Below are 24,802 nucleotides of genomic sequence, written 5' to 3' on the forward strand. Positions count from 1 at the left end.
TTCTCCAGTACCCAGGGCATGCCCTTTCCCTGGCTGTTACTTTCCAGTAGGAGGTACAGAAGCCTGAAGGCACACATTCAGCGATTCAAGAACAGCTTCTTCCCCTCTGCCATCAGATTTCTAAATGGACATTGAACCCTTGGACACTACCTCACTTTTTTAATATATAGTATTTCTGCTTTTAGCACAATTTTTAATCTATTCAATATACCTATACTGTAATTGATTTAGTTAAGTATTATTAATATATTTTGTTTTTTTCCCTTCTATATTATGTATTGCATTGTACTGCTGATGCTAAGTAAATGTCGGTAACGATAAACCCTGATTCTAAGGATGTACTGGGGGTAGACCACAAATGTTGCCACTCATTCCAGCGCCAACACAACATGCTCACAATATTCGGCAGAACACAAGCAGCAACAACAAAGTAAAACAAGCCTATTTCCTCCCACCCAATAGCTTTCTGCATTGCTCCAAATATCCATCTGCAGACTCCTGTGCCTCCACTGGGTGAAGGAATGCTTTCTCATTTAGAACATAGAATAATACAGCACAGTACAGGCCCTTCGGCCCACAATGTTGTGCCCATCCTCAAACCCTGCCTCCCATATAAGCCCCCACCTTAAATTCCTCCATATACCTGTCAAGTAGTCTCAAACTTCACTAGTGTATCTGCCTCCACCACTGACTCAGGCAGTGCATTCCACGCACCAACCATTCTGAGTAAAAAAAACCTTTCTCTAATATCCCCCTTGAACTTCCCACTCCTTACCTTAAAGCCATGTCCTCTTGTATTGAGCAGTGGTGCTGGCTATCCACTCTACCTATTCCTCTTACTATCTTGTACACCTCTATCATGTCTCCTCTCATCCTCCTTCTCTCCAAAGAGTAAGCCCTAGCTCCCTTAATCTCTGATCATAATGCATACTTTCTAAACCAGGCAGCATCCTGATAAATCTCCTCTGTACCCTTTCCAATGCTTCCACATCCTTCCTATAGTGAGGTGACCAGAACTGGACACAGTACTCCAAGTGTGGCCTAACCAGAGTTTTATAGAGCTGCATCATTACATCGCGACTCTTAAACTCTATCCTTCGACTTATGAAAGCTAACACCCCATAAGCTTTCTTAACAACCCTATCCACCCGTGAGGCAACTTTCAGGGATCTGTGGACATGTACCCTGAGATCCCTATGCTCCTCCACACTACCAAGTATCCTGCCACTTACTTTGTTCTCTGCCTTGGAGTTTGTCCTTCCAAAGTGTACCACCTCACACTTCTCCAGGCTGAACTCCATCTGGCACTTCTCAGCCCACTCCTGCATCCTATCAATGTCTCTCTGCAATCTTTGACAATCCTCTGCACTACCTACAACACCACCAACCTTTGTCGTCTGCAAACTTGCCAACCCACCCTTCTACCCCCACATCCAGGTCGTTAATGAAGATCACGAAAAGTAGAGGTCCCAGAACAGATCCTTGTGGGACACCACTAGTCACAATCTTCCAATCTGAATGTACTCCCTCCACCACCAGCCTCTGCCTTCTGCAGGCAAGCCAATTCTGAATCCACCTGGCCAAACTTCCCTGGATACCATGCCTTCTAACTTTCTGAATAAGCCTACCGTGTGGAACCTTGTCAAATGCCTTGCTAAAATCCATATACATCACATCCACTGCACTACCCTCATCTATATGCCTGGTCACCTCCTCAAAGAACTCTATCAGGCTTGTTAGACATGATCTGTCCTTCACAAAGCCATGCTGACAGTCCCTGACCAGACCATGATTCTCTAAATGCCTATAGATCCTATCTCTAAGAATCTTTTCCAACAGCTTTCCCACCACAGATGTAAGGCTCACTGGTCTATAATTACCCGGACTATCCCTACTACCTTTTTTGAACAAGGGGACAACATTCGCCTCCCTCTAATCCTCCGGTACCATTCCCGTGGACAACGAGGACATAAAGGTCCTAGCCAGAGGCTCAGCAATCTCTTCTCTCGCCTCGTGGAGCAGCCTGGGGAATATTCCGTCAGGCCCCGGGCACTTATCTGTCCTAATGTATTTTAACAACTCCAATACCTCCTCTCCCTTAATATCAACATGCTCCAGAACATCAACCTCACTCATATTGTCCTCACCATCAAGTTCCCTCTCATTGGTGAATACCGAAGAGAAGTATTCATTGAGGACCTCGCTCACTTCCACAGCCTCCAGGCACATCTTCCCACCTTTATCTCTAATCGGTCCTACCTTCACTCCTGTCATCCTTTTTTTCTTCACATAATTGAAGAATGCCTTGGGGTTTTCCTTTACCCTACTCGCCAAGGCCTTCTCATGCCCCCTTCTTGCTCTTCTCAGCCCCTTAAGCTCCTTTCTTGTTTCCCTATATTCCTCAATAGACCCATCTGATCCTTGCTTCCTAAACCTCATGTATGCTGCCTTCTTCCACCTGACCAGATTTTCCACCTCACTTGTCACCCATGGTTCCTTCACCCTACCATTCTTTTTCCTCACCAGGACAAATTTATCCCAAACATCCCGCAAGAGATCTCTAAACATCGACCACATGTCCATAGTACATTTCCCTGCAAAAACATCATCCCAATTCACACCCGCAAGTTCTAGCCTTCTAGCCTCATAATTTGCCTTTCCCCAATTAAAAATTTTCCTGTCCTTTCTGATTCTATCCTTCTCCATGATAATGCTAAAGGCCAGGGAGCGGTGGTCACTGTCCCCCAGATGCTCACCCACTGAGAGATCTGTGACCTGACCTGGTTCATTACCTAGTACTAGACCTAGTATGGCATTCCCCCTAGTTGGCCTGTCCACATACTGTGACAGGAATCCATCCTGGGCACACTTAAACTCTGCCCCATCTAAACCCTTGGAACTAATCAGGTGCCAATCAATATTAGGGAAGTTAAAGTCACCCATGATAACAACCCTGTTATTTTCGCACCTTTCCAAAATCTGCCTCCCAATCTGCTCCTCTGTATCTCTGCTGCTACCAGAGGTATCCCCTGAATACCTGACCCTTTAATTTTGTGTTATTTTATTAACCCATGGCACAAGACCTTTACCATCACTACAGCTAGTGTCAAGTAATGCAAGAAATTTGAATGTGTCACATCTCAGTTTTCTAAACTTGAGCACAATGGCCCCAGTCTCATCAACCTCCCAGTACATGACAAACCTGCCATCCCAGAAATCCCCTCCTTCAACCGCACATAAATGCTTCCTGAGGTTAGGAAGCTGGAAGTGGTACAAGATTCCTGATATGGTTTCATCATGCACATCTGCAGGGAGAATTCCCTCTGCTCCTCGAGGTCATGGCTCAGCTGCTGCCAGCACCTTGACTATAGGAGTTCTCAATCATGGCCTATATATCCCACACACAATCTGCTCCCTCCACTTTGACTCACAGGATAAATTCGAGCCCATCTACAGCAGTGGAGTGTGCTTGGTTCCAGCTACTCACCCAAGGGCTTCTTTTCTCACTGTTCCAGCAACATCCTGACTCGGCTGCACAGCTGAGAGAGGAGGGAGTCCACTCCTCCCTGGCGAGTCTTGCTTGATCTCCAGGCTCTTCATACGAGATACAGTCTTCTCAACTTTGCATATAGATGGCTCAGGAACCATGGCTCTGCCTCTGAAACTTGGGGAGAGAAAATAGCGCAAGACAAATATACACAAAAATACAAAATCATTCTAGTCAGGGCTGGGTCCAAAATTTCACAATGCCAGGTGGTTTAGAAATACAATTTGACAATGACCAGAACTCCCATATCTTAGAAACATAGAAACATAGAAAATAGGTGCAGGAGTAGGCCATTCGGCCCTTCGAGCCTGCACCGCCATTTATTATGATCATGGCTGATCATCCAACTCAGAACCCCGCCCCAGCCTTCCCTCCATACCCCCTGACCCCCGTAGCCACAAGGGCCATATTAACTCCCTCTTAAACATAGCCAATGAACTGGCCTCAACAGTTTGCTGTGGCAGAGAATTCTACAGATTCACCACTCTCTGTGTGAAGAAGTTTTTCCTAATCTCGGTCCTAAAAGGCTTTCCCTCTATCCTCAAACTGTGACCCCTCGTTCTGGACTTCCCCAACATCGGGAACAATCTTCCTGCATCTAGCCTGTCCAATCCCTTTAGGATCTTATACGTTTCAATCAGATCCCCCCTCAATCTTCTAAATTCCAACGAGTACAAGCCCAGTTCATCCAGTCTTTCTTCATATGAAAGTCCTGCCATCCCAGGAATCAATCTGGTGAACCTTCTTTGTACTCCCTCTATGGCAAAGATGTCTTTCCTCAGATTAGGGGACCAAAACTGCACACAATACTCCAGGTGTGGTCTCACCAAGGCCTTGTACAACTGCAGTAGTACCTCCCTGCTCCTGTACTCGAATCCTCTCGCTATAAATGCCAGCATACCATTCGCCTTTTTCACCGCCTGCTGTACCTGCATGCCCACTTTCAATGACTGGTGTATAATGACACCCAGGTCTCGTTGCACCTCCCCTTTTCCTAATCGGCCACCATTCAGATAATAATCTGTTTTCCTATTTTTGCCACCAAAGTGGATAACTTCACATTTATCCACATTAAATTGTATCTGCCATGAGTTTGCCCACTCACCCAACCTATCCAAGTCACCCTGCATCCTCTTAGCATCCTCCTCACTGCTAACACTGCCACCCAGCTTCGTGTCATCCGCAAACTTGGAGATGCTGCATTTAATTCCCTCATCCAAGTCATTAATATATATTGTAAACAACTGGGGTCCCAGCACTGAGCCTTGCTGTACCCCACTAGTCACCGCCTGCCATTCTGAAAAGGTCCCGTTTATTCCCACTCTTTGCTTCCTGTCTGCTAACCAATTCTCCACCCACACCAATACCTTACCCCCAATACCATGTGCTTTAAGTTTGCACACTAATCTCCTGTGTGGGACCTTGTCAAAAGCCTTTTGAAAATCCAAATATACCACATCCACTGGTTCTCCCCTATCCACTCTACTAGTTACATCCTCAAAAAATTCTATGAGATTCGTCAGACATGATTTTCTTTTCACAAATCCATGCTGACTTTGTCCGATCATTTCACCGCTTTCCAAATGTGCTGTTATCACATCTTTGATAACTGACTCCAGCAGTTTCCCCACCACCGACGTTAGGCTAACTGGTCTATAATTCCCCGGTTTCTCTCTCCCTCCTTTTTTAAAAAGTGGGGTTACATTAGCCACCCTCCAATCCTCAGGAACTAGTCCAGAATCTAACGAGTTTTGAAAAATTATCACTAGTGCATCCACTATTTCTTGGGCTACTTCCTTAAGCACTCTAGGATGCAGACCATCTGGCCCTGGGGATTTATCTGCCTTCAATCCCTTCAATTTACCTAACACCACTTCCCTACTAACATGCATTTCACTCAGTTCCTCCATCTCACTGGACCCTCTGTCCCTTACTATTTCTGGAAGATTATTTATGTCCTCCTTAGTGAAGACAGAACCAAAGTAATTATTCAATTGGTCTGCCATGTCCTTGCTCCCCATAATCAATTCACCTGTTTCTGTCTGCAGGGGACCTACATTTGTCTTTACCAGTCTTTTCCTTTTTACATATCTATAAAAGCTTTTACAGTCCGTTTTTATGTTCTCTGCCAGTTTTCTCTCATAATCTTTTTTCCCCTTCCTAATTAAGCCCTTTGTCCTCCTCTGCTGAACTCTGAATTTCTCCCAGTCCTCAGGTGAGCCACTTTCTCTGGCTAATTTGTATGCTACTTCTTTGGAATTGATACTATCCCTAATTTCTCTTGTCAGCCACGGGTGCACTACCTTCCTTGATTTATTCTTTTGCCAAACTGGGATAACAATTGTTGTAGTTCATCCATGCAACCTTTAAATGCTTGCCATTGCAGATCCACCGTCAATCCTTGAAGTGTCATTTGCCAGTCTATCTTAGCTAATTCACGTCTCATACCTTCAAAGTTACCCCTCTTTAAGTTCAGAACCTTTGTTTCTGAATTAACTATGTCACTCTCCATATTAATGAAGAATTCCACCATATTATGGTCGCTCTTACCCAAGGGGCCTCTCACGACAAGATCGCTAATTAACCCTTCCTCAATGCTCAAAACCCAGTCCAGAATAGCCTGCTCTCTAGTTGGTTCCTCGACATGTTGGTTCAAAAAACCATCCCGCATACATTCCAAGAAATCCTCTTCCTCAGCACCTTTACCAATTTGGTTCACCCAGTCTACATGTAGATTGAAGTCACCCATTATAACTGCTGTTCCTTTATTGCACACATTTCTAATTTCCTGTTTAATACCATCTCCGACCTCACTACTACTGTTAGGTGGCCTGTACACAACTCCCACCAGCGTCTTCTGCCCCTTAGTGTTACGCAGCTCTACCCATATCGATTCCACATCTTCCCGGCTTATGTCCTTCCTTTCTATTGCGTTAATCTCTTCTCTAACCAGCAACGCCACCCCACCTCCCCTTCCTTCATGTCTATCCCTCCTGAATATTGAATATCCCTGAACGTTGAGCTCCCATCCCTGGTCACCCTGGAGCCATGTCTCTGTGATCCCAACTATATCATAATCATTAATAACAATCTGCACTTTCAATTCATCCACCTTGTTACGAATGCTCCTTGCATTGACACATAAAGCCTTCAGGCGCTCTTTTACAACTCTCTTAGCCCTTGTACAATTATGTTGAAAAGTGGCCCTTTTTAATGCTTGCCCTGGATTTGTCGGCCTGCCACTTTTACTTTTCTCCTTTGTACTTTTTGCTTCTACGCTCACTTTACACCCCTCTGTCTCTCTGCACTGGTTCCCATCCCTCTGTTGTGAACTAACCTCCTCACGCCTAGCCTCTTTAATTTGATTCCCACCCCCCAACCATTCTAGTTTAAAGTCACCTCAGTAGTCCCCGCTAATCTCCCTGCCAGGATATTGGTCCCCCTAGGATTCAAGTGTAACCCGTCCTTTTTGTACAGGTCACGCCTGCGCCAAAAGAGGTCCCAATGATCCAAAAACTTGAATCCCTGCCCCCTGCTCCAATGCTCCAATCCCTCAGCCACGCATTTATCCTCCACCTCATCACATTCCTACTCTCACTATCGCGTGGCACAGGCAGTAATCCCGAGATTACTACCTTTGCGGTCCTTTTTCTCAACTCCCTTCCTAGCTCCCTATATTCTCCTTTCAGGACCTCATCCCTTTTCCTACCTATGTCATTGGTACCTATATGTACCACGACCTCTGGCTCCTCACCCTCCCACTTCAGGATATCTTGGACACGATCAGAAATATCCCGGACCCTGGCACCAGGGAGGCAAACTACCATCCGGGTCTCTGGACTGCGTCCACAGAATCGCCTATCTGACCCCCTTACTATCGAGTCCCCTATCACAACTGCCCTCCTCTTCCTTGCCCTACCCTTCTGAGCTACAGGGCCAGACTCTGTGCCGGAGGCACGGCCACTGTCGCTTCCCCCGGGTACATCTTGTACATGTATGCATAGCTCCTTCAAAGATTAGAGGCCATTTGGCCCATCAATCCCTGCTGCTTCTCAGAGCAGTCCCATTTCTCCATATTTAACTCCTCCATCTCAATTGCCCATCAAATGCACAAGCTGAGCACCATGGTAGCATAGAAGTTAGGGTGATGATATTACAGCTCGGGGCATCAGAGTTCAAAGTTCAATTGCAGCATCATCTGCAAGGAATCTGTATGTCCTTCATATGGAATGCATGGGTTTTCCCTGGGTGTTCGGGTTTCCTCCCACAGTGCAAAGATGTACCAGTTGGTAGGTTAATTGGTCATTGTGAACTATCCCGTAATTAGGTTAGGTTTAAAAATCGGGGTTGTCAGGGTTTGTGGGGGAGTGCATCAAGAGCCTTCTCTGCACTGTACATCAAAGTAAAATAATAATTCCCCTACTACAGATAATCCAGTGGCCAATTAATACAAAAAGCTTCACATCTCAGGAAGACGAGATCAGAAGAAACCATACATTGTTGTGCTGTTACTTATCCATTAAAACATTGGGTAACTTTAGATTTTTGATACATTTTTGTCACCATCTTGTTGGCTGAATCAAAGATGGCGACAAATCAACATATAGAAAGGAGATTGAAAATCTGGCTGAATGATGCCACAACAACAATCTTTCAGTCAACGTCATCAAAACTAGAGAGCTGATAAATTTATCACAGTATACATACATGTCACCATATACAGCCCTGAGATTCATTTTCTTGCAGGCATACACAATAAATCCATAATAGAATAATACTGATAATAGACTCAATGAACGACTTGGGCATTCAACCAGTGTGCAAAAGACAACAAACTGTGCAGATAAGAAAAAAAAAAAATAAATAAGTAATAAATACCAAAAACATGAGACGAAGTGTCCTTGAAAGTGAGTTTATAGGTTGTGGGAACATTTCAATGATGGGGCAAGTGAAGTTATCCCTTTTAGTTCAAAAGCCTGATGGTTGAGGAGTAATAACTGTCCCTGAATGTGTGAATGTACTCAGTGGTGGGGAGGAATTTACCCATGTCAGACTTGGCCTCATCTACTAGTTTCAGTAGGATTTTCCATTCAAGGGCATTCAATACCAATTAGATCCCAGCTCTAATCCTTGCCGTGTCTTCATCATTCCCTCCGACCATCCCCCCCGAGGCAGAACATTTTTCCCCCCAACAAGGGCCTTACCTTTGTCTCCTTTTGCCTGCAACTCTGAGCTTCATGCTTGCCACAATATCCAGTTCTTCTTCCATTGCCTCAGTCTCTGAGCCCACTTCATTGGCAAGAATTCCACACTCCTCTTCCCTTCAACCCTCCTCCTCTAGGACACCACGCTGTGGTTCTCTGCCTGCTCTGAATCTTTTCACCCTGAACTGCCGATCAGACATCCACCATCTCTACATCAGAACACCTCACTTCTCCTCCATCTGGCACAACTAGTCCTCACCCTCAATAATTTTGCCCGACTCATCCCACTATCTCCAAACTGTAGCTGCAGCCATGGACATCCACATGGACCCCAGCTATGTCTGCCTATTTGTTCGATACATAGAACTGTCCAAGTTCCAAGCCTTCCCCATTTATACTTCCCCACTCTTCCTCTGCTGCACTGATGACTGCAATGGTGCTGCTTCATGCACCCACGCTGGGTTTTTCAATTTTATCAACTTTGCCTCTAACTTCCACCCAGCGCTTACATTCATTAGGTCCATCTCTGACACCTCCCTCTCCTCTCTAGATCTGTTTGCATCTCTGGAAACAAACTGTCAACTGACATCTTTATAATCCTACTGATTCCCATGGTTATCTTGACTATACCTCTTCCCACCCTATCGCCTGTAAAAATGTTATTTCCTTTTCTCAGTTCCTTTACCTCCACCGCATCTGTTCTCACAACACGGCTTTTTGTTCCAGGACATCAGAGGTGTTCTCCTTCAAGAACAGGGCTTCCCTCTCTCTACTATTGATGCTGCCCTCACCAGCATCTCCACCAGTCGCCAGAATAAAAAGTGGGGGTGGGAAAGGATAGCTAGAACGTGACAGGTGAAACCAGGTAGGTGGGAAAGGTCAATGTCTGGAGAAAAAGGAATCTGAGAGGAGAGAGGACCCAAGGAGAAAGGGATAGGCAGGTGAGAAGAATTGAAATGTCTGAGGTGGGAATAGAGGGGGAAATCAAAGTCTAGAAGGAGAGATCAATATTCATACCCCATCTGTGCTCACCCCATCTTTGCAGCACCTTAATAGTGATAGAGTCCCTCTTGTCCTTACCTACCACCCCATCAGCCTCATCCAACACACCATTCTCCGCATCTTCTGCCATCTCCAAAGGGATCCTACCACTAACTATTTTTACCTCCCTCCCACCCCCGCTTTCCACAGGGCTTGCTCCCTCTACAATTCCCTTGTCCATTTGTCCCTCCCCATCGATCACCCCTCCCAGAATTTAGCCTTGCAAGCCACCAAAGTACTACACCTGCCCATTCACCACTTCTACCACCTTCATTCAGGGTCTCAAATAGTCCTTCCAGATGAGGCAACACTTCGCCCGTGATCTGCTGGGCTCGTCTATTGTGTCTGGTGCTCCTCATCTACATTGGTGAGACCTGTCGCAAATTGGGAGACCACTTCACTGAGCAATTCGGCACCTTCTGCCACAAGTGGAATTTCCCAGTGGCCAAACATTTTAATTCAGATTCCCATTTCTGTTCTGACATATCAGTCCTTGGCGTCCTCTTGTGCCAAAATGAGGCTACCCTCAGGGTGAAAGAGCAAATCCCTATTTTCAGTCTGGGCAGCCTCCAATCTGATGGTATGAATATTGATCTCTCCTTCTAGACTTTGATTTCCCCCTCTATTCCCACCTCAGACATTTCAATTCTTCTCACCTGCCTATCCCTTTCTCCTTGGGTCCTCTCTCCTCTCAGATTCCTTTTCCTCCAGACATTGACCTTTCCCACCTACCTGGTTTCACCTGTCACGTTCTAGCTATCCTTTCCCACCCCCACTTTTTATTCTGGCGACTTCCCCCTTCCTTCTTAATCATGAAGAGTCTCGGCCCAAAACACTGACTGTTTATTCATCTCCATAGGTGCTGTTTGACCTGAGTTCCTCCAGTATTTTAAGAAAGTTGCTTTGGATTTCCAGCATCTGCAGACTCTCTCATGTTTATAGATCATAGGCTCACAATGTTGTGCAAACATATAACCTACTCTAGAAACTGGCTAGAATTACGCTGCCACACAGTCCTCTATTTTTCTAACCACCATGTACCTATCGACGTGTCTCTTAAAAGACCCCATTGTATTCGCCCTCACCACTGTCGCTGGCAGTGCGTTCCACGCACCCACCACTCTGTATGAAAACTTACCTCTGACATCCCCCTTGTACCTATTTCCAAGCACCTTAAAACTATGCCCCCTCATGTTAGCCATTTCAGCCCTGGGAAAAAGCCCCTGGCTATGCATATGATCAATGCCTCTCATCTTATACACCTCTATCAGGTCACCTCTCATCCTCTGGCACTTGAAGGAGAAAAGTTCACTCAACCTACTCTCATAAGGCACACTCTCCAATACAGACAACATCCTTGTAAATCTCCTCTGCACTCTCTCTATAGTATCCACATCTCTCCTGTAGTGAGGTAACCAGAACTGAACAGCATACTCCAAGTGGGATCTGACCACGGTCTCGTATAGCTGTAACATTACCTCACGGCTCTTGAACTCGACCCCATGGTTGATGATGACCAACGCACCATACGCCTTCTTAACAACACTGTCACCCTGCGTAGCAGCTTTGAGTGTCCCATGGACATGGACCCCAAGATCTCTCTGATCCTCCACACTGCCAAGAGTCATACGATTAATACTATATTCTGTCTTCAAACTTGACGTCCCAAAATGAGCCACTTCACACTCATCTCAGTTGAACTCGATCTGCCAGTTCTGCATCCTATTGATGTCCTGCTGTAACCTCTGACAAACCTCCAGACTATTCAGAACACCCTCAACTTTTGTACCATCAGCAAACTTACTAACCCACCTTTCTATTTCCTCGTCCAGGTCACTTATAAAAATCACCAAGAGGAGGGGTCCCAGAGCAGAGCCCTGCGAACACTACTGGTCACCGACCTCAGTGCAGAATACAATCCATCTACTACTACCCTTTGCCTTCTGTGGGCAAGCCAATTCTGGATCCACAAAGCAAGGTCTCCTTGGATCCCATACCTCCTTAATTTCTGAATGAGTCTAGCATGGGGAGCCTTATCAAATGCCTTACTGAAATCGATATACACTACATCCACTGCCCTACCTTCATCAATGTGTTTTGTTACATCCTCAAAGAATTCAATCAGGCTCGTAAGGCATGATCTGCCCTTGACAAAGCTATGCTGACGATCCCAAATCAGATTATGTCGCTCCAAATGCTCATAAATCCTGCCTTGTTGTATCTTCTCCAACAACTTGCCCACCACTGAAGTCAGAATCACTGGTCTATAATTTCCTGGGTTATCTCTACTCCCTTTCTTGAACAAGGGAAGAACATTTGCAACCCTCTGGCTCTTCGCCCGTCCCTATTGATGATGCAAAGATCATTGTCAGAGGCTCAGCAATCTCCTCAGTCATTGACCAGGCCATGAAGCAACCAATATACTTGCTGCTACACATCTATTGAGGTTTGTCAAAGTTCTGAATGTTATGCTGAACCTCCGCAATCTTGCGAGGAATTAGAGGCGCTGCTGTGCTTTCTTCGTAATTGCACTTGTGCTGGGTCCAGGACAAGTCCTTCGAAATAATACCAAGGAGCTTAAAGTTGCTGACCCTCTCCATCTCTGATGAGGACTGGCTCATGGACCTCTGGTTTTCTCCTCCTGAAGTCAATAATCAGCTCCTTGGTCTTGCTGACATTGAATAGGAGATCCTGATGAAGAGTCTTGGTCCAAAATGTCAACTGTTCACTCTTTTCCATAGATGCTGCTTGGCCTGCTGTATTCCTCCAGCACTTTTTGTGTTGTTGAGTAAGAGGTTATTGTAGCACCACTCAGCCAGATTTTCAATCTCTCTCCCATATACTGATTTGTCACATGACAATGGTGATGTTGAATAAGGCGTTGGAGCTGTGCTTCACCACACAGTCAGAAGTGTCAAGTGAGTAGAGCGGGGAGCTAAGAACACAGCCTTGTGGTGCGCCTATGCTGATGGAGATCGTGGACAAAATGCTGTTGCCAATCTGAACTGACTGGGATCTGCAAGTGAGGAAATCGAGCATCCAATTGCAGAATGAGGTATTGAGGAAAAAGTCATAAAGTTTATTGATTAGTTTTGAGGGATAGTATTGAATGCTGAGCTGTAGTCGATAAAGGGCATCCTGATGTATGCATCTTTGCTTCCACCTCACACAACTGAAGTAGGTCGACATAGGCTCCTAAATTCTCAACACCTTCTACAGGGGCACCATTGAGAGCATCCTGACTGGCTGTATCACCAACTGGTATGGGAACCGCACCAACCTTGATCACTGAGCACTGCACAGAGTGATAAGGACAGCCCAGTGCATTCTGTGGCCATGAACTTCTCTCCATTGAGGACATTTACAGCAGCAGGTGCAGAAAGGCCTGGAAGGTCACCGGGGGCACCAGTCACTCCTACTACAAGCTGCTTCAGCTGCTTCCCTCTGGCAAATGGTACCGCAGCATTAAAGCCAGGACCAACAGGCTAAGGGACAGCTTCTTTCTACAAGCCATAGGACTTACAAATTCACATGTCTGTGCATTGCGACGGAGTCATAATGCAAAGATTTTTTACTCCCTCACATTGTGGGGTGGAAATAAATTCAAATGTTCCAGGGTTGGGTGAAGATCAAATGAGATGGTACCTGCTGTGGAACTATAACTCTGGTATCAACTTCAGGAGGAAAAACCCCATGGTCCATGAGCCAATCTTCTTTACAGGATCGGAGGTGTAGTGGGCCAGTAACTCTAAATTCCTTGATATCATTATATCAAAGGATCTGACGTGGGACCAGCCTGCATGTGCCATCACAAAGAAGACTGCTTTCTTAGAAGTTTGCGTAGGTTCAGCATGTCACCCAAAACTTTGACAAACTTCTACAGGTGCAGAGTGGACAGTATCCTGACTGGTTGCATCATGGCCTGGTATGGAAACACTAACGCCCAGGAACGGAAAAGGCTGCACAAACTGGTGGACACAGCCCAGTCCATCACAGGGAAAGCCCCCCCCCCCCCCCACCGCCACCACTGAGTGCATCTACAAGGAGCAATGCCTCAAGAAAGCAGCATCCATCATTAAGGACCCCCACCATCCAGGCCATCTCACTACTATCAGGGAGGTGGTACAGGAGCCTTAGGTCACACACCACCAGGTTCAAGGACAGTTATTACCCTACAATCATCAGGCTCATGAACCAGTTCACTCAGTTAACTGTGAACTGAATCTACAACCCATGGACTCACTTTCAAGGACTCTACCATTCATGTTCTATTAATTTTTATTTGCACGGTTTATCATCTTTTGCACATAGGTTGTCAGTCTTTATGCATAGTTTTTCATAAATTCTGTTCCATTATTTTCCTGTAAATGTCGTAAGAAAATGAGTTTCAGAGTGGTACACGGTGATATACATGTGCCTTGATAATAAATTTACTTTGATTTAACTGATTAATACCGATGTCCCCCACCAGCAAAGCCCACAAAAGGAACTTCGTGCTCCAAGTCAACCTGTCAATCTTCGGGCCATACCACTCACAGACTTAGAAACATAGAAAACCTACAGCACAGTACAGGCCCTTCGGCCCACAAAGTTGTGCCAAACATGAGAAATTACTAGGCTTACCTATAGCCCTCTAATTTACTAAGCTCCATGTACCTATCTAAAAGTCTCTTAAAAGACCCTATCGTATCCACCTCCACCACCGTTGCTGGCAGCCCATTCCACACACTCACCACACTCTGTGCAAAAAATTTACCCTTGACATCTCCTCTGTACCTACTCCCCAGCACCTCAAACCTGTGTCCTCTTGTGGCAACCATTTCAGCCCTGGGAAAAAGCCTCTGACTATCAAGACGATCAATGCCTCTCATCACCTTATACGCCTCTATCAGGTCACCTCTCATCCTCCGTCACTCCAATACTAACTTGTGTTGATACTGTTTTGTGACTGTATGTATTGGACCTTAGCTGCGCACTGCATGCAACTATACCGCATTTTGCACCTTGGTCTTAGAGGAACGGTGTTTTGTTTAGCTGTATACTTGGGTACGGTTGAGTAAAAATAAACCTTCACTTGACCGACATCTCTCAATTGTTTTGCAGTGTAAGAACTGTCTCAGCTGGAGCTGCTAACTCACTGCAGTTCTCAGCAGCGCACACTTCAATGGCAGGTGAATAACAACAAATAGTCGGTCACATTCTTCTTTCCCTACCTGCCTTGTTCAGGGCTCCAGAGCGGTTTTGCTCTCGATGGAAAGGCATCGCCAGCTGCTGGTTCTACTTCATATCTAACTCTTCCGAACAGGGCGCTGGAGATTTCTCTGCTTAAGATCCCTCTGCCTGTGAGGTGGAAAGGAATTATAACTCAGTATCACATTACTGTGTAAAAATAACATGACTGCATTAAATAGGGGTAGTATCATTCATAATTCTCTGATATATGTATACAAAATTATGAGGGGCATAGACAAGATGAGTGATCATACCACCCCACCCCCCAGGGGAGTGATGTCTAAAAGAAAGGTCACCCAACACACCACTGGCACCAGCCTATCCACCATCAAGGTGGGTATACCCGCCATACTGAAAGGTGCAGGAAAGGCCAGTAACATCATGAAAGACCCCACCCACCCTGCTCATGGACTGTTTGTCCCACTCCCATCAGGGAGTCCACAAAGCATCTGCACCAGGACCACCAGACTCAAAAAACAGTTACTTTCACCAAGCAGTGAGGCTGAGCAACACTTCCGCCCTCTAACCCACTGCTCCACACCTCCAACCACCACTACTTTATCATTCCTTGTCAGTCACCTTATGTACAGACACTCCTGTGCCTAGTGTCACTTTATGGACGTATAATGTACATATACTGTTATTATTGATATTTGTGTTTTTTAAAATTATTGTATTCTTCAGCTTAGTGTTTTTTGTGCTGCATTGGATCCAGAGTAACAATTGTATTGGGATGTGATAGAGTGGAAGGGATTAAAGGAGAGAGGTGGCATTACCAGTCATGGAAAATGTCACAGCAGTGCTCAGTCAGGATAGACTAGAGAGCTCGTCTAGTCAGGTGTATGGAGTAGAACTGAGGAATAAGAATAATGTGGTATGACCACATTAATGGAAATATATTATACACCACCCAACACTTGGCAGGATTTAGAAGAGCAAATTTGTAGAAAGATCACAGTCTGTTGCAAGAATCAATGTTATGAAAGTCAGTAATTTTAACTTTCAATTTATTGACTGGGACTTCCACACTGTAAAAGGGCTGCATGGGAAAGAGTTCAAATGTGCTCAGGAAAGTTTCCTTTATCAATACACAGGACCCAACTAAGAAAGTGAGATACTGGATCTCCTAATAGGAGACGAGTCAGGGCTGGTAGTAGAAGTTAGTGTAGGGGAACACTTTTCATCTTGTGATCATAATACCATTAGATTCAAAGTAATTACGTAAAAAGATTGGTCTATTCCTTGGGTTGAGACTATTTTGGAGAAAGGACAATCTTGATGGTATCAGAAAGAATCTGGCAAGTGTGGATTAGGACAGGTTGTTTTCTGGCAAAGGTGTACTTAGTAAATGGGGAGCCTTCAGGAGTGAAACTTTAAGAGTATTGACTTTGTTTGTTCCTGCCAGAATAAAAGGCAAGGGTAACAGGTTTAGGGAACCTTGGTATTCAAGAGATGCTGAGTCTCTGGTTAACAAAAAGAGGAAGGTGTATAGGAGGTACAGGCAGGCATGAACAAATCAGGTACTTGGAGTACAAGAAATGCAAAAGAACAATTAAAGAAATCAGGAGAGCTAAAAAGACACATGGTTGCTCTAGCAGACAAGGTGAAGGAAAATCTTTTGGGCTTGTTCAGATATACTAAAGGGATAGCAAAGGACAAAACCGGTCCTCTGGAAGATGAGAGCTGTAATCTATGCCTGGATTGGGCGGGGGGGGGGGGATATTAAATTGATAATTTTGCATCTATATTTAATTGGGAGACAGACAGAATCTGTAGAGGCGAGGCAAAGCAGTAGTGAGGTCATGGAGCCTATACAGATTACAGAGGAGGCCTTTGCTATCTTGAGGCATATTAGGGTGGTTAAGTCCCCAGGACCAGACAAAGTGTTCCTTGGATCTTGTGGGAGGCAAGTGCAGAAATTGCAGGAGCCCCTAGCAGAGATAGTCAAAACATCCCTAGCCACCGGTGAGGTGCTGGATGATTGGAGGGTAGCTAATTTGTTCCATTGCTTAAGTAAGCCTCTAAGAATAAGCCAGATAAGGCTTTGAGAAATGTCACCATGTTTCTGGCACCTTTAAACATCAATGATGTGCTAATTTGAGGCAGTATTCACACATGCAGTATGGCTTAAGAGGAAGCCAGCTGATCCAAGAGTCATAACCAGAATTAGAGTTAGAAGTAAACTGATTCAGGATGTGAGTCTGAGATTTCAGAATAAGGTTTTGATCGGAAGCCACATTGAACGGCAAGGTGAATCAATCCACTGCTGTGAGCCAAGCAGAATCTGAAGGAAATAAAGAGACTGCCATCCCTCTGACTTACAGTTGTAAATGCTCCAAGTGGGCATGGGTTCGATGGCCATTTACAGTAACAGTGGCATTTTAGTCTTGCCTTTCTCACAGGATTATCTCCCTCTCCACAAGATTATCTTTGTAAATGAGAACTATCAGTAATAACCCATGTCTGAGGTAGGCAGCAAACAAGAATGAAACAGTTATAAACATTACAGACACTGTAATACCCCTGGAATCACTGTCACCCACCATTAACATCCTGGAAGCTTAGCTGGATAGCTACAACAGATAGTGGATGACTCGCCTTATGACAGAAAAAACCTTTCCACTATTCTTAAGGCACAAGCAATGTACTTTGTTCATTTGGATGCTGACAACACTGAAAAAAATTAATTCACTTCCAGGATCCATAACCCATTGATTACCATCCAGAATCTTCAACATCGATTTCCTGCATCTTCTCACCAGCTCCAGCTCAGTGTACGTGTGACTTTTATTTTTCCTCCCCATGCCTCAAATGGGACATCGTTTGGCAACTTTGCCGTTTCTTTAGCAGTGAGTGTACCAGTGAGCTGCATTGATATTTTGCATTCCTTATAACTGTGCTACCTATACTGGGTGGCAGGGCGGATATACGCCTCTCTGCTAGCTTGTAGGTCACCCTCAGGCAAGGTGTTATACCTGCTTAGCCTCCTGATCAGGGTCACACGAAGCCATGGGAGCAGCTGGTATGTATCACAAGTCCTGGTTATGCAAGCACCACGCCAGGTAAACAATCTGAAGAGTATTGATAATGGCTGGGGTCACCCACCTTGCAAATACACTGAATACTTTGCAGATGCTGGGGTCAAAGCAACACTCACAACACGCTGGAGGAACTCAGCAGGTCGGGCAGCATCCGCGGAAACGATCAGTCAACGTTTCGGGCCGGAACCCTTCGTCAGAACTGAAGAGGGAAGGGGCAGAGGCCATATAAAGAAGGTGGGGGGAGGGTGGAAAGAAGGCTGGTAGGTACCAGGTGAAAAACCAGTAAGGGGAAAGATAAAGGGGTGGGGGAGGGGAAGCAGGGAGGGGATAGGCAGGAAAGGTGAAGAAGGAATAAGGGAAAACACAATGGGTAGTAGAAGGAGGCGGAACCATTAGGGAGGTAGTAGGCAGCTGGGGGAGGGGGCAGAGTGAAATAGGGATAGGGGAGGGGAAGGGGAGGAAATTACCGGAAGTTGGAGAATTCAATGTTCATACCAAGGGGCTGGAGACTACCTAGGCGGTATATGAGGTGTTGCTCTTCCAACCTGAGTTTAGCCTCATCATGGCAGTAGAGGAGGCCATGTATGGACATATCTGAATTGGAGTGGGAAGAAGACTTGAAGTGGGTGGCCAACGGGAGATCCTGTCTGCTGTGGCAGACGGAGCGGAGGTGCTCGACGAAGCGGTCCCCCAGTCTGCAGAATCTCCCAGTAGCCACCCACTTCAACTCTGCTTCCCACTCCCATTCAGATATGTCCATACATGGCCTCCTCTACTGCCATGATGAGGCTAAACTCAGGTTGGAGGTGCAACACCTCATATACAGTCTAGGTAGTCTCCAGCCCCTTGGTATGAACATAGAATTCTCCAACTTCCGGTAATTCCCTCCCCCTCCCTTCCCCTATCCCTATGTCACTCTGCCCCCTCCCCCAGCTGCCTATCACCTCCCTCATGGTTCTGCCTCCTTCTACTACCCATTGTGTTTTCCCCTATTCCTTCTTCACCTTTCCTGCCTATCACCTCCCTGCTTCCCCTCCCCCGCCCCTTTATCTTTCCCCTTACTGGTTTTCCACCTGGAACCTACCAGCCTTCTCCTTCCCACCCTCCCCCCACCTTCGTTATAGGGCCTCTGTCCCTTCCCTCTTCAATCCTGACGAAGGGTTCCGGTCCAAAATGTTGACTGATCGTTTCCAACGGATGCTGCCCGACCTGCTGAGTTCCTCCAGTGTGTTGTGAGTGTTGTAAATACACTGCCCAGATGGCGGCAATGGCAAACCACTTCTGTGGAAAAATTTGCCAAGAACAATCATTGTCGTGGGTAGACTGTGTTTGCCCACGTCACACGACATGGCACATAATGATGATGATGTCTACTGACTTACGTGTAATCAAACTTTTTTGAAACTTTGACCTCTCCATTCCCATTTGCCTGTGCTCTCTTCACAATGAAGCCTCTCAATGCATTTATTAGACCATGGGTTTGGCCAGACTCACTACCCTTGGAAAGGTCAATAACTTAATTCATGCAGAGGAGAAAGTATTTGATTTTTTCTGAACTCAGAATCAGGTATCACTGACGTGTTGTGAAATTTGTTGTTTCGTAGCAGCAGAGCAGTGCAGTGCAATACATGAAATATATTATAAATTACAACGTATATATATTAAAAGAATAAGTAGTGCAAAAAGGCCAAAAATAATGAGGTAGCATTTATGTTTCTTTCGGAAGTCTGATGGGGAGGGAAAGAAGCAGCTCCTGAAACGGTGAGTGTGTGTTGGGATGGTGCCAACCTGCAGCATTAACACCAGCATAGGGTAGTTGAGCTGAGTGGCCTGCTTGATGCAGAAACTCAGTGGATCTGTGTGAAAGATGCTGCTGTCATTTGCTACTGGACTGGGGAATGGTTTACACTGGAGAGGTGACAACTGCTAGGACATCACCCCAATCCTGGCAGCAGGTTCTTACCCAAGAGTGGAGCTGAGGGTCTCTGACTGAGGTGATCTCCTCGGTTGTAAGCTTCAAACTGTGGCAGTGAACCGAGATTTTGCAGCAGTTTTCCCGAACGACCCAGTGGCTGTGGAAACAAGCAGAGAATTAGGGGGAAAAAATAGCATTCCTGAGGCATCTTTCTGAAACGCTGGGCTGCCATACCACATTAGTCTATACCAGAGGTCCCCAACCTCAGGTCCATGAACTACTCGCTCAATGATATTGGTCCACAACATAAAAAAGGTTGGGAACCACTGGTCTATACCATACTTTACACTACCAAACAAAAAGACTTATTGAATCCCTTTGCATCATTATGAGCAAATAATCAATTTTAGTCCAGTCTGTTGAAAAAAAAGTAATGGATACAGCCCAGTCTATCACAGGCAAAGGCCTCCTATCATTGAGCACATTTACAAGGTGCACTATCACAAGCATCCATCAGGGGCCCCAGTCACCCAGGCCATACTCTCTTCTCACTACCATCAGGCAGGAGGCACAGGAGCCTAGGACTACACTAACAGGTTCAGGAATAGTTATGTCCTGCAATCCTCAGGCTCCTGAAACATTGTAGATTGCTCACCTCAACAATAAACTGATTCCATGGTCTACAGATTCACTTTCAAGGACTCTACAACTTATGTTCTCAGCATTATTTTTCATCATTTACATGATTTGTCTTTTTTTCGCACATTAGTTTTTGTCAGTCTTTGTTATTTATAGCTTTACATAAATTCTAGTGTATTTCTTTATTTTCTGTAAATAGCTGCAAGAAAACAAATCTCTGGGTAAGATATGCTAACTGTAGGAGCCATGCATCTATTCTCCATCTGCTTATTATGTTTCTTATGGTAACTAGTCACACGAGTGGGGTGTGGCAAAAGTGAAGGGAGTAAGTTATGCATTTGTTCTTTGTTCGTGGCAGTTTGCAGTAGCTGGGGACTGGCAGAGGTTGTATCTTTTGCTGACCACTCAATAGCGCTGAGCTAACACTTGGGTGCACGTCACTATCATCACCTCAAGATGTGCATTTGCTCATTGCTAATAAGGAATCGAAAATATCTCTTCAACCTTCGGAGCAATCATTATTGGAGTGAGGGCATGTCATGCAGGTATAACAAATCTGCAGGGTCGCCGGCAGCAACAATCGTTTTGGTTTGGTTTGGCCACGACAGTAACATATACGTACTTCGATAATAAATTTACTTTGAACTTTGAAATTAATTCCACCAATGAGGGCAAATGAGACCTTGATTACAATATATCATCTGCAAAAACATCTCTGGATCACAAGCTCAGATTCATTTATTTATCCCATGTGCACCAAAACACAGAATTAAGTGCATCATTTGCATTAATAACCAACACAAGCTAAGGATGCACTGGGGGCAGCCCACGAGTGTATAATAGACAACATATACTGTAAAGCACGATCATTCCTTTGAGTAGCACCCAACAGAGATGGACACACCACGTCTCTGTTGGATCAGGGAGTAAAATTGTTATATTTCATGTCGTTTGTTATGCGTCCTGAAAATGTTCATAGTCACCTATATATGTGTAGTTGTTCAGTGAATTTTCCAATAATTCTAGTATAGATAATTCTGCATTTTCTAAAGCTTCTCAGTTTCACTGCAGCAGGCATCCTGCCACTTCAAACCTGGCTATTTCATTCAATTCTATGTTATCAATGCTTTTATTTCTGGTCTGATTATGTTGACGATGACTTCATCTTGTTTGCTCTTTTCATTTGCTACATTTAATAAATGGCTGCAACGAATAAGCTTTGTGTCTCCTCCTTGACTTCTGAACAGCCTCTGGACCAATGTCACCAGACCCAAATCCAAAACTTCTATACTGCTTGTCACTGCCTCACCAAAGCACCCAGCATAATTAAAAACCTGGAAGTACGTACAGAAGGCTTCAACACAGCAGTTTATAAATAGTTCCATAGTACAATAAATCGGACTTTTGATCTCACAACTTACCTTGTTATAATCTTGCACCTTACTGTTTACCTGCACCTCACTTCCTTTGTAGCTATTGCACCTCATTCTGCATCTGTTGTATCAGACCTGTTTTAGCTCAATACACTGTGAAATGATTTGATCTGTATGAACAGCATGCAGGACAAGCTGCTCACCGTATCTCAGTATAAATGAGAATAATAAACCAATTCCAACAGCATTATACAAGTGGAGTTCTGCCAATAGTTTCCCCAGTTTTCTAGAAGGGTGTAGACAGGGGTAGTCCGTGTGCATATAATCACGCTGGGTGGGTAGTTGGGCAGATGCAGACCTCGTATGTCATGGAACATTACAGTACAGGCTCACATTACAGTACAGGCTCTTCTGCCCACAATGTTGAGCTGACCTTTAAATCTACTCCAAGACTGATTTAACTCATCTCTCCCACACTGCCCTCCATTTTCCTATCATAAACAGAGGTCATGTCAGTGGCCAATGAAAGCAATTACAATTCAGCACAGACTCGGAGCCTGAAATGCCAAAAGAGCAAAGGGAAATGGCAGTAGAAGCAGCTTGGGGACCAAAGCAAGCATTTCCAGTGTGGCCACACTTGTGTTTTGAGGGAGACAACTTATTGAAGAATTCATCTGGAATCTGCATGGAGGTTAACAAAGGTTGGAGGTAAATGCACTGATTTCCCTCCCCACCCCCCCCTTCATATAGTGCAATCCAGTTTACAATGATTTACCGAATGGACAGGAGAAGCAGATACAACAAACTTTCTAAAGAACTGATTACATACTTGTAGAACCAAAACTTGCAGCACTGCAAGGTTTAATCATGTTTTTAACACATGTAACCTCAGCCTATTGCAATTCACCTACCACCGAAACAGGTCTACGGTTCAGCCATCTCTCTGGCCTGACACTCACCTCTGGAGCATCTTGACAGTAAAGACACCTACATCACACTACAGTTCAGCCTTCAATACGTTAATTCCAAGTGTAAGGGGGTTTCGTTTTTTATGTTACTGAGTAGGCTAATTAAAATGGCTTCTTTGTTATGTTATACTTGGGAATGCTTCTTTGTTATGTTAAACACTGAGAAAGTCCTTCGCGCTAGCAGTTTGTTGAATCATGTTACTGATAAGACGTTACGAACCAATTGGAATAGCTGTTATGTTTTTGGTGTATTTGAAGATACTGTATGCGCGGGGTTTTGAGGCAGAAGGCAGGAGAGAGGGACAGTGGATGAACCAGGCGCTGTGAGTCTGCTAACGGGATCAGACCCCGAGCGGGGCGTTCGGCGAGGAGTAAGACAGACTCATGTGGAGCGAAGACGGACTCATGTGGAGCATTTGGTCAACCACCGTTGTTCTTCCCAGGCAGCCAGTCGAGGTGGTCCGAAGGGTCACAGGGTGAAGAAGGGTCTTGAGCTCCAGCTGCTTTGTGCACGAAGAGATTGAACTTTGATAAGTGTGGCACCTTTTATTTTCCTTTTATATTTTATTCTCTATTAATTATATAGTTCCAGTAATATCTATAAACTGTAAATCATTCAATCGTATCTGGTGTATTGTCTGTTATTTGGGCGGGGTGGGGTACCTCACACAGCATCCACACAAACTAATTACCCAGTTTGCCGGGGCCGAGGGCTGTTTCCCTAGACGACAGCGAGCCGAGCGACCTTGAGGGTGGCCAGGGAGGCTACACAAGCAAACTCATCAACAAACTCCAGACCCTGGGAGTCAATGTCTGTCTCTGCACTGGATACTTGACTTCTTGCAATCAGTAAGGAGACGCAGCAATTATTCTAAACACTGATGCTCCATAAGATTGTGTCCTCAGCCCCCTACGCTGCTCCCTGTACACCCATGACTGTGTGGCTAAATTCTGCTTGAACTCCATCTACAAACAATATCACTGTAGTGGGCCACATCTGAAATAATGATGAGTCAGAGTACAGCAAGGAGATAGAGAGCTCAGTGACATTGTGTCATGACAACCTTCCCTCAATGTCAACAACGAAGCTGGTCATTGACTTTAGAAAGGGAAATGATGCACTGCACTTTCCAATATCTTTTACACTTTATTCTGCATTGTTATTACTGTGTGGCCACAACTGTACAGCTCTGGTGATAATTCCGTGCACCTTCATCTTTTAACAGATTAATTTATTTTAACTAGAGATACAGCGCAGAACAGGCCCTTTCAGCCCAATGAGATTCAGGGCTGAGCAACCCACCTATTTAACCAGAGCCTAATCACAGGACAGTCTACAATGACCAAATAACCCACTAACTGGTATGTCTTTGGACTGTGGGACCCGGAGGGACCAGAGCACCCAGAGGAAAACCATGTGGGTCATGGGGGGAACATACAAACTCCTACAGACGGCGCCAGAATTGAACTCCGGAACTCCCCAGGTTGTAATCAAAGTGCTGTGTCGTGACCATGGTTGTTCTTGGCAAATTTTTCTACAGGCGTGGTTTGCTCCTGCCTTCTGCTGGGCAGTGTCTTTACAAGACGGGTGACCCCAGCTATAATCAACACTCTTCAGCGATTGTCTGCCTGGCGTCAGTGGTCACATAACCAGGACTTGTGATAATCAGGGGCTGCTCATACGACCATCCACCATCTGCTCCCACGACTCCATGTAACCCTAACTGAGGGGCTAAGAAGGTGCTACACCTTGCCCAAGGGTGACCTGCAGGCTAGTGGAGAGAAGGAGCACCTTAGATCTCATTTGGTAGAGGTGCATCTCCACCCCAAGTTGTAATAGTG

The 24,802-nt window shown here is 45.2% G+C and overlaps 1 protein-coding gene across 2 annotated transcripts in view; it reads right to left on the bottom strand.

Moving 5' to 3' along the window:
* piwil2 (piwi-like RNA-mediated gene silencing 2) overlaps nucleotides 1-24,802 on the bottom strand; it is a 121,621-nt gene that overhangs the window by 90,742 nt on the left and 6,077 nt on the right. For both annotated transcript variants that reach the window (XM_063057220.1, XM_063057219.1), the window contains exons 3-5: nucleotides 20,029-20,137; nucleotides 15,006-15,132; nucleotides 3,488-3,664 (exon numbers count right to left, since the gene is read on the bottom strand). In XM_063057220.1, the coding sequence (XP_062913290.1) occupies nucleotides 3,488-3,664; nucleotides 15,006-15,132; nucleotides 20,029-20,137 (413 nt within the window). The remainder of the gene's footprint in view (nucleotides 1-3,487; nucleotides 3,665-15,005; nucleotides 15,133-20,028; nucleotides 20,138-24,802) is intronic.

The sequence above is a fragment of the Mobula hypostoma genome, chromosome 8 (genome assembly GCF_963921235.1).
Source record: "Mobula hypostoma chromosome 8, sMobHyp1.1, whole genome shotgun sequence".
In the NCBI taxonomy this organism is placed as follows: domain Eukaryota; kingdom Metazoa; phylum Chordata; class Chondrichthyes; order Myliobatiformes; family Myliobatidae; genus Mobula; species Mobula hypostoma.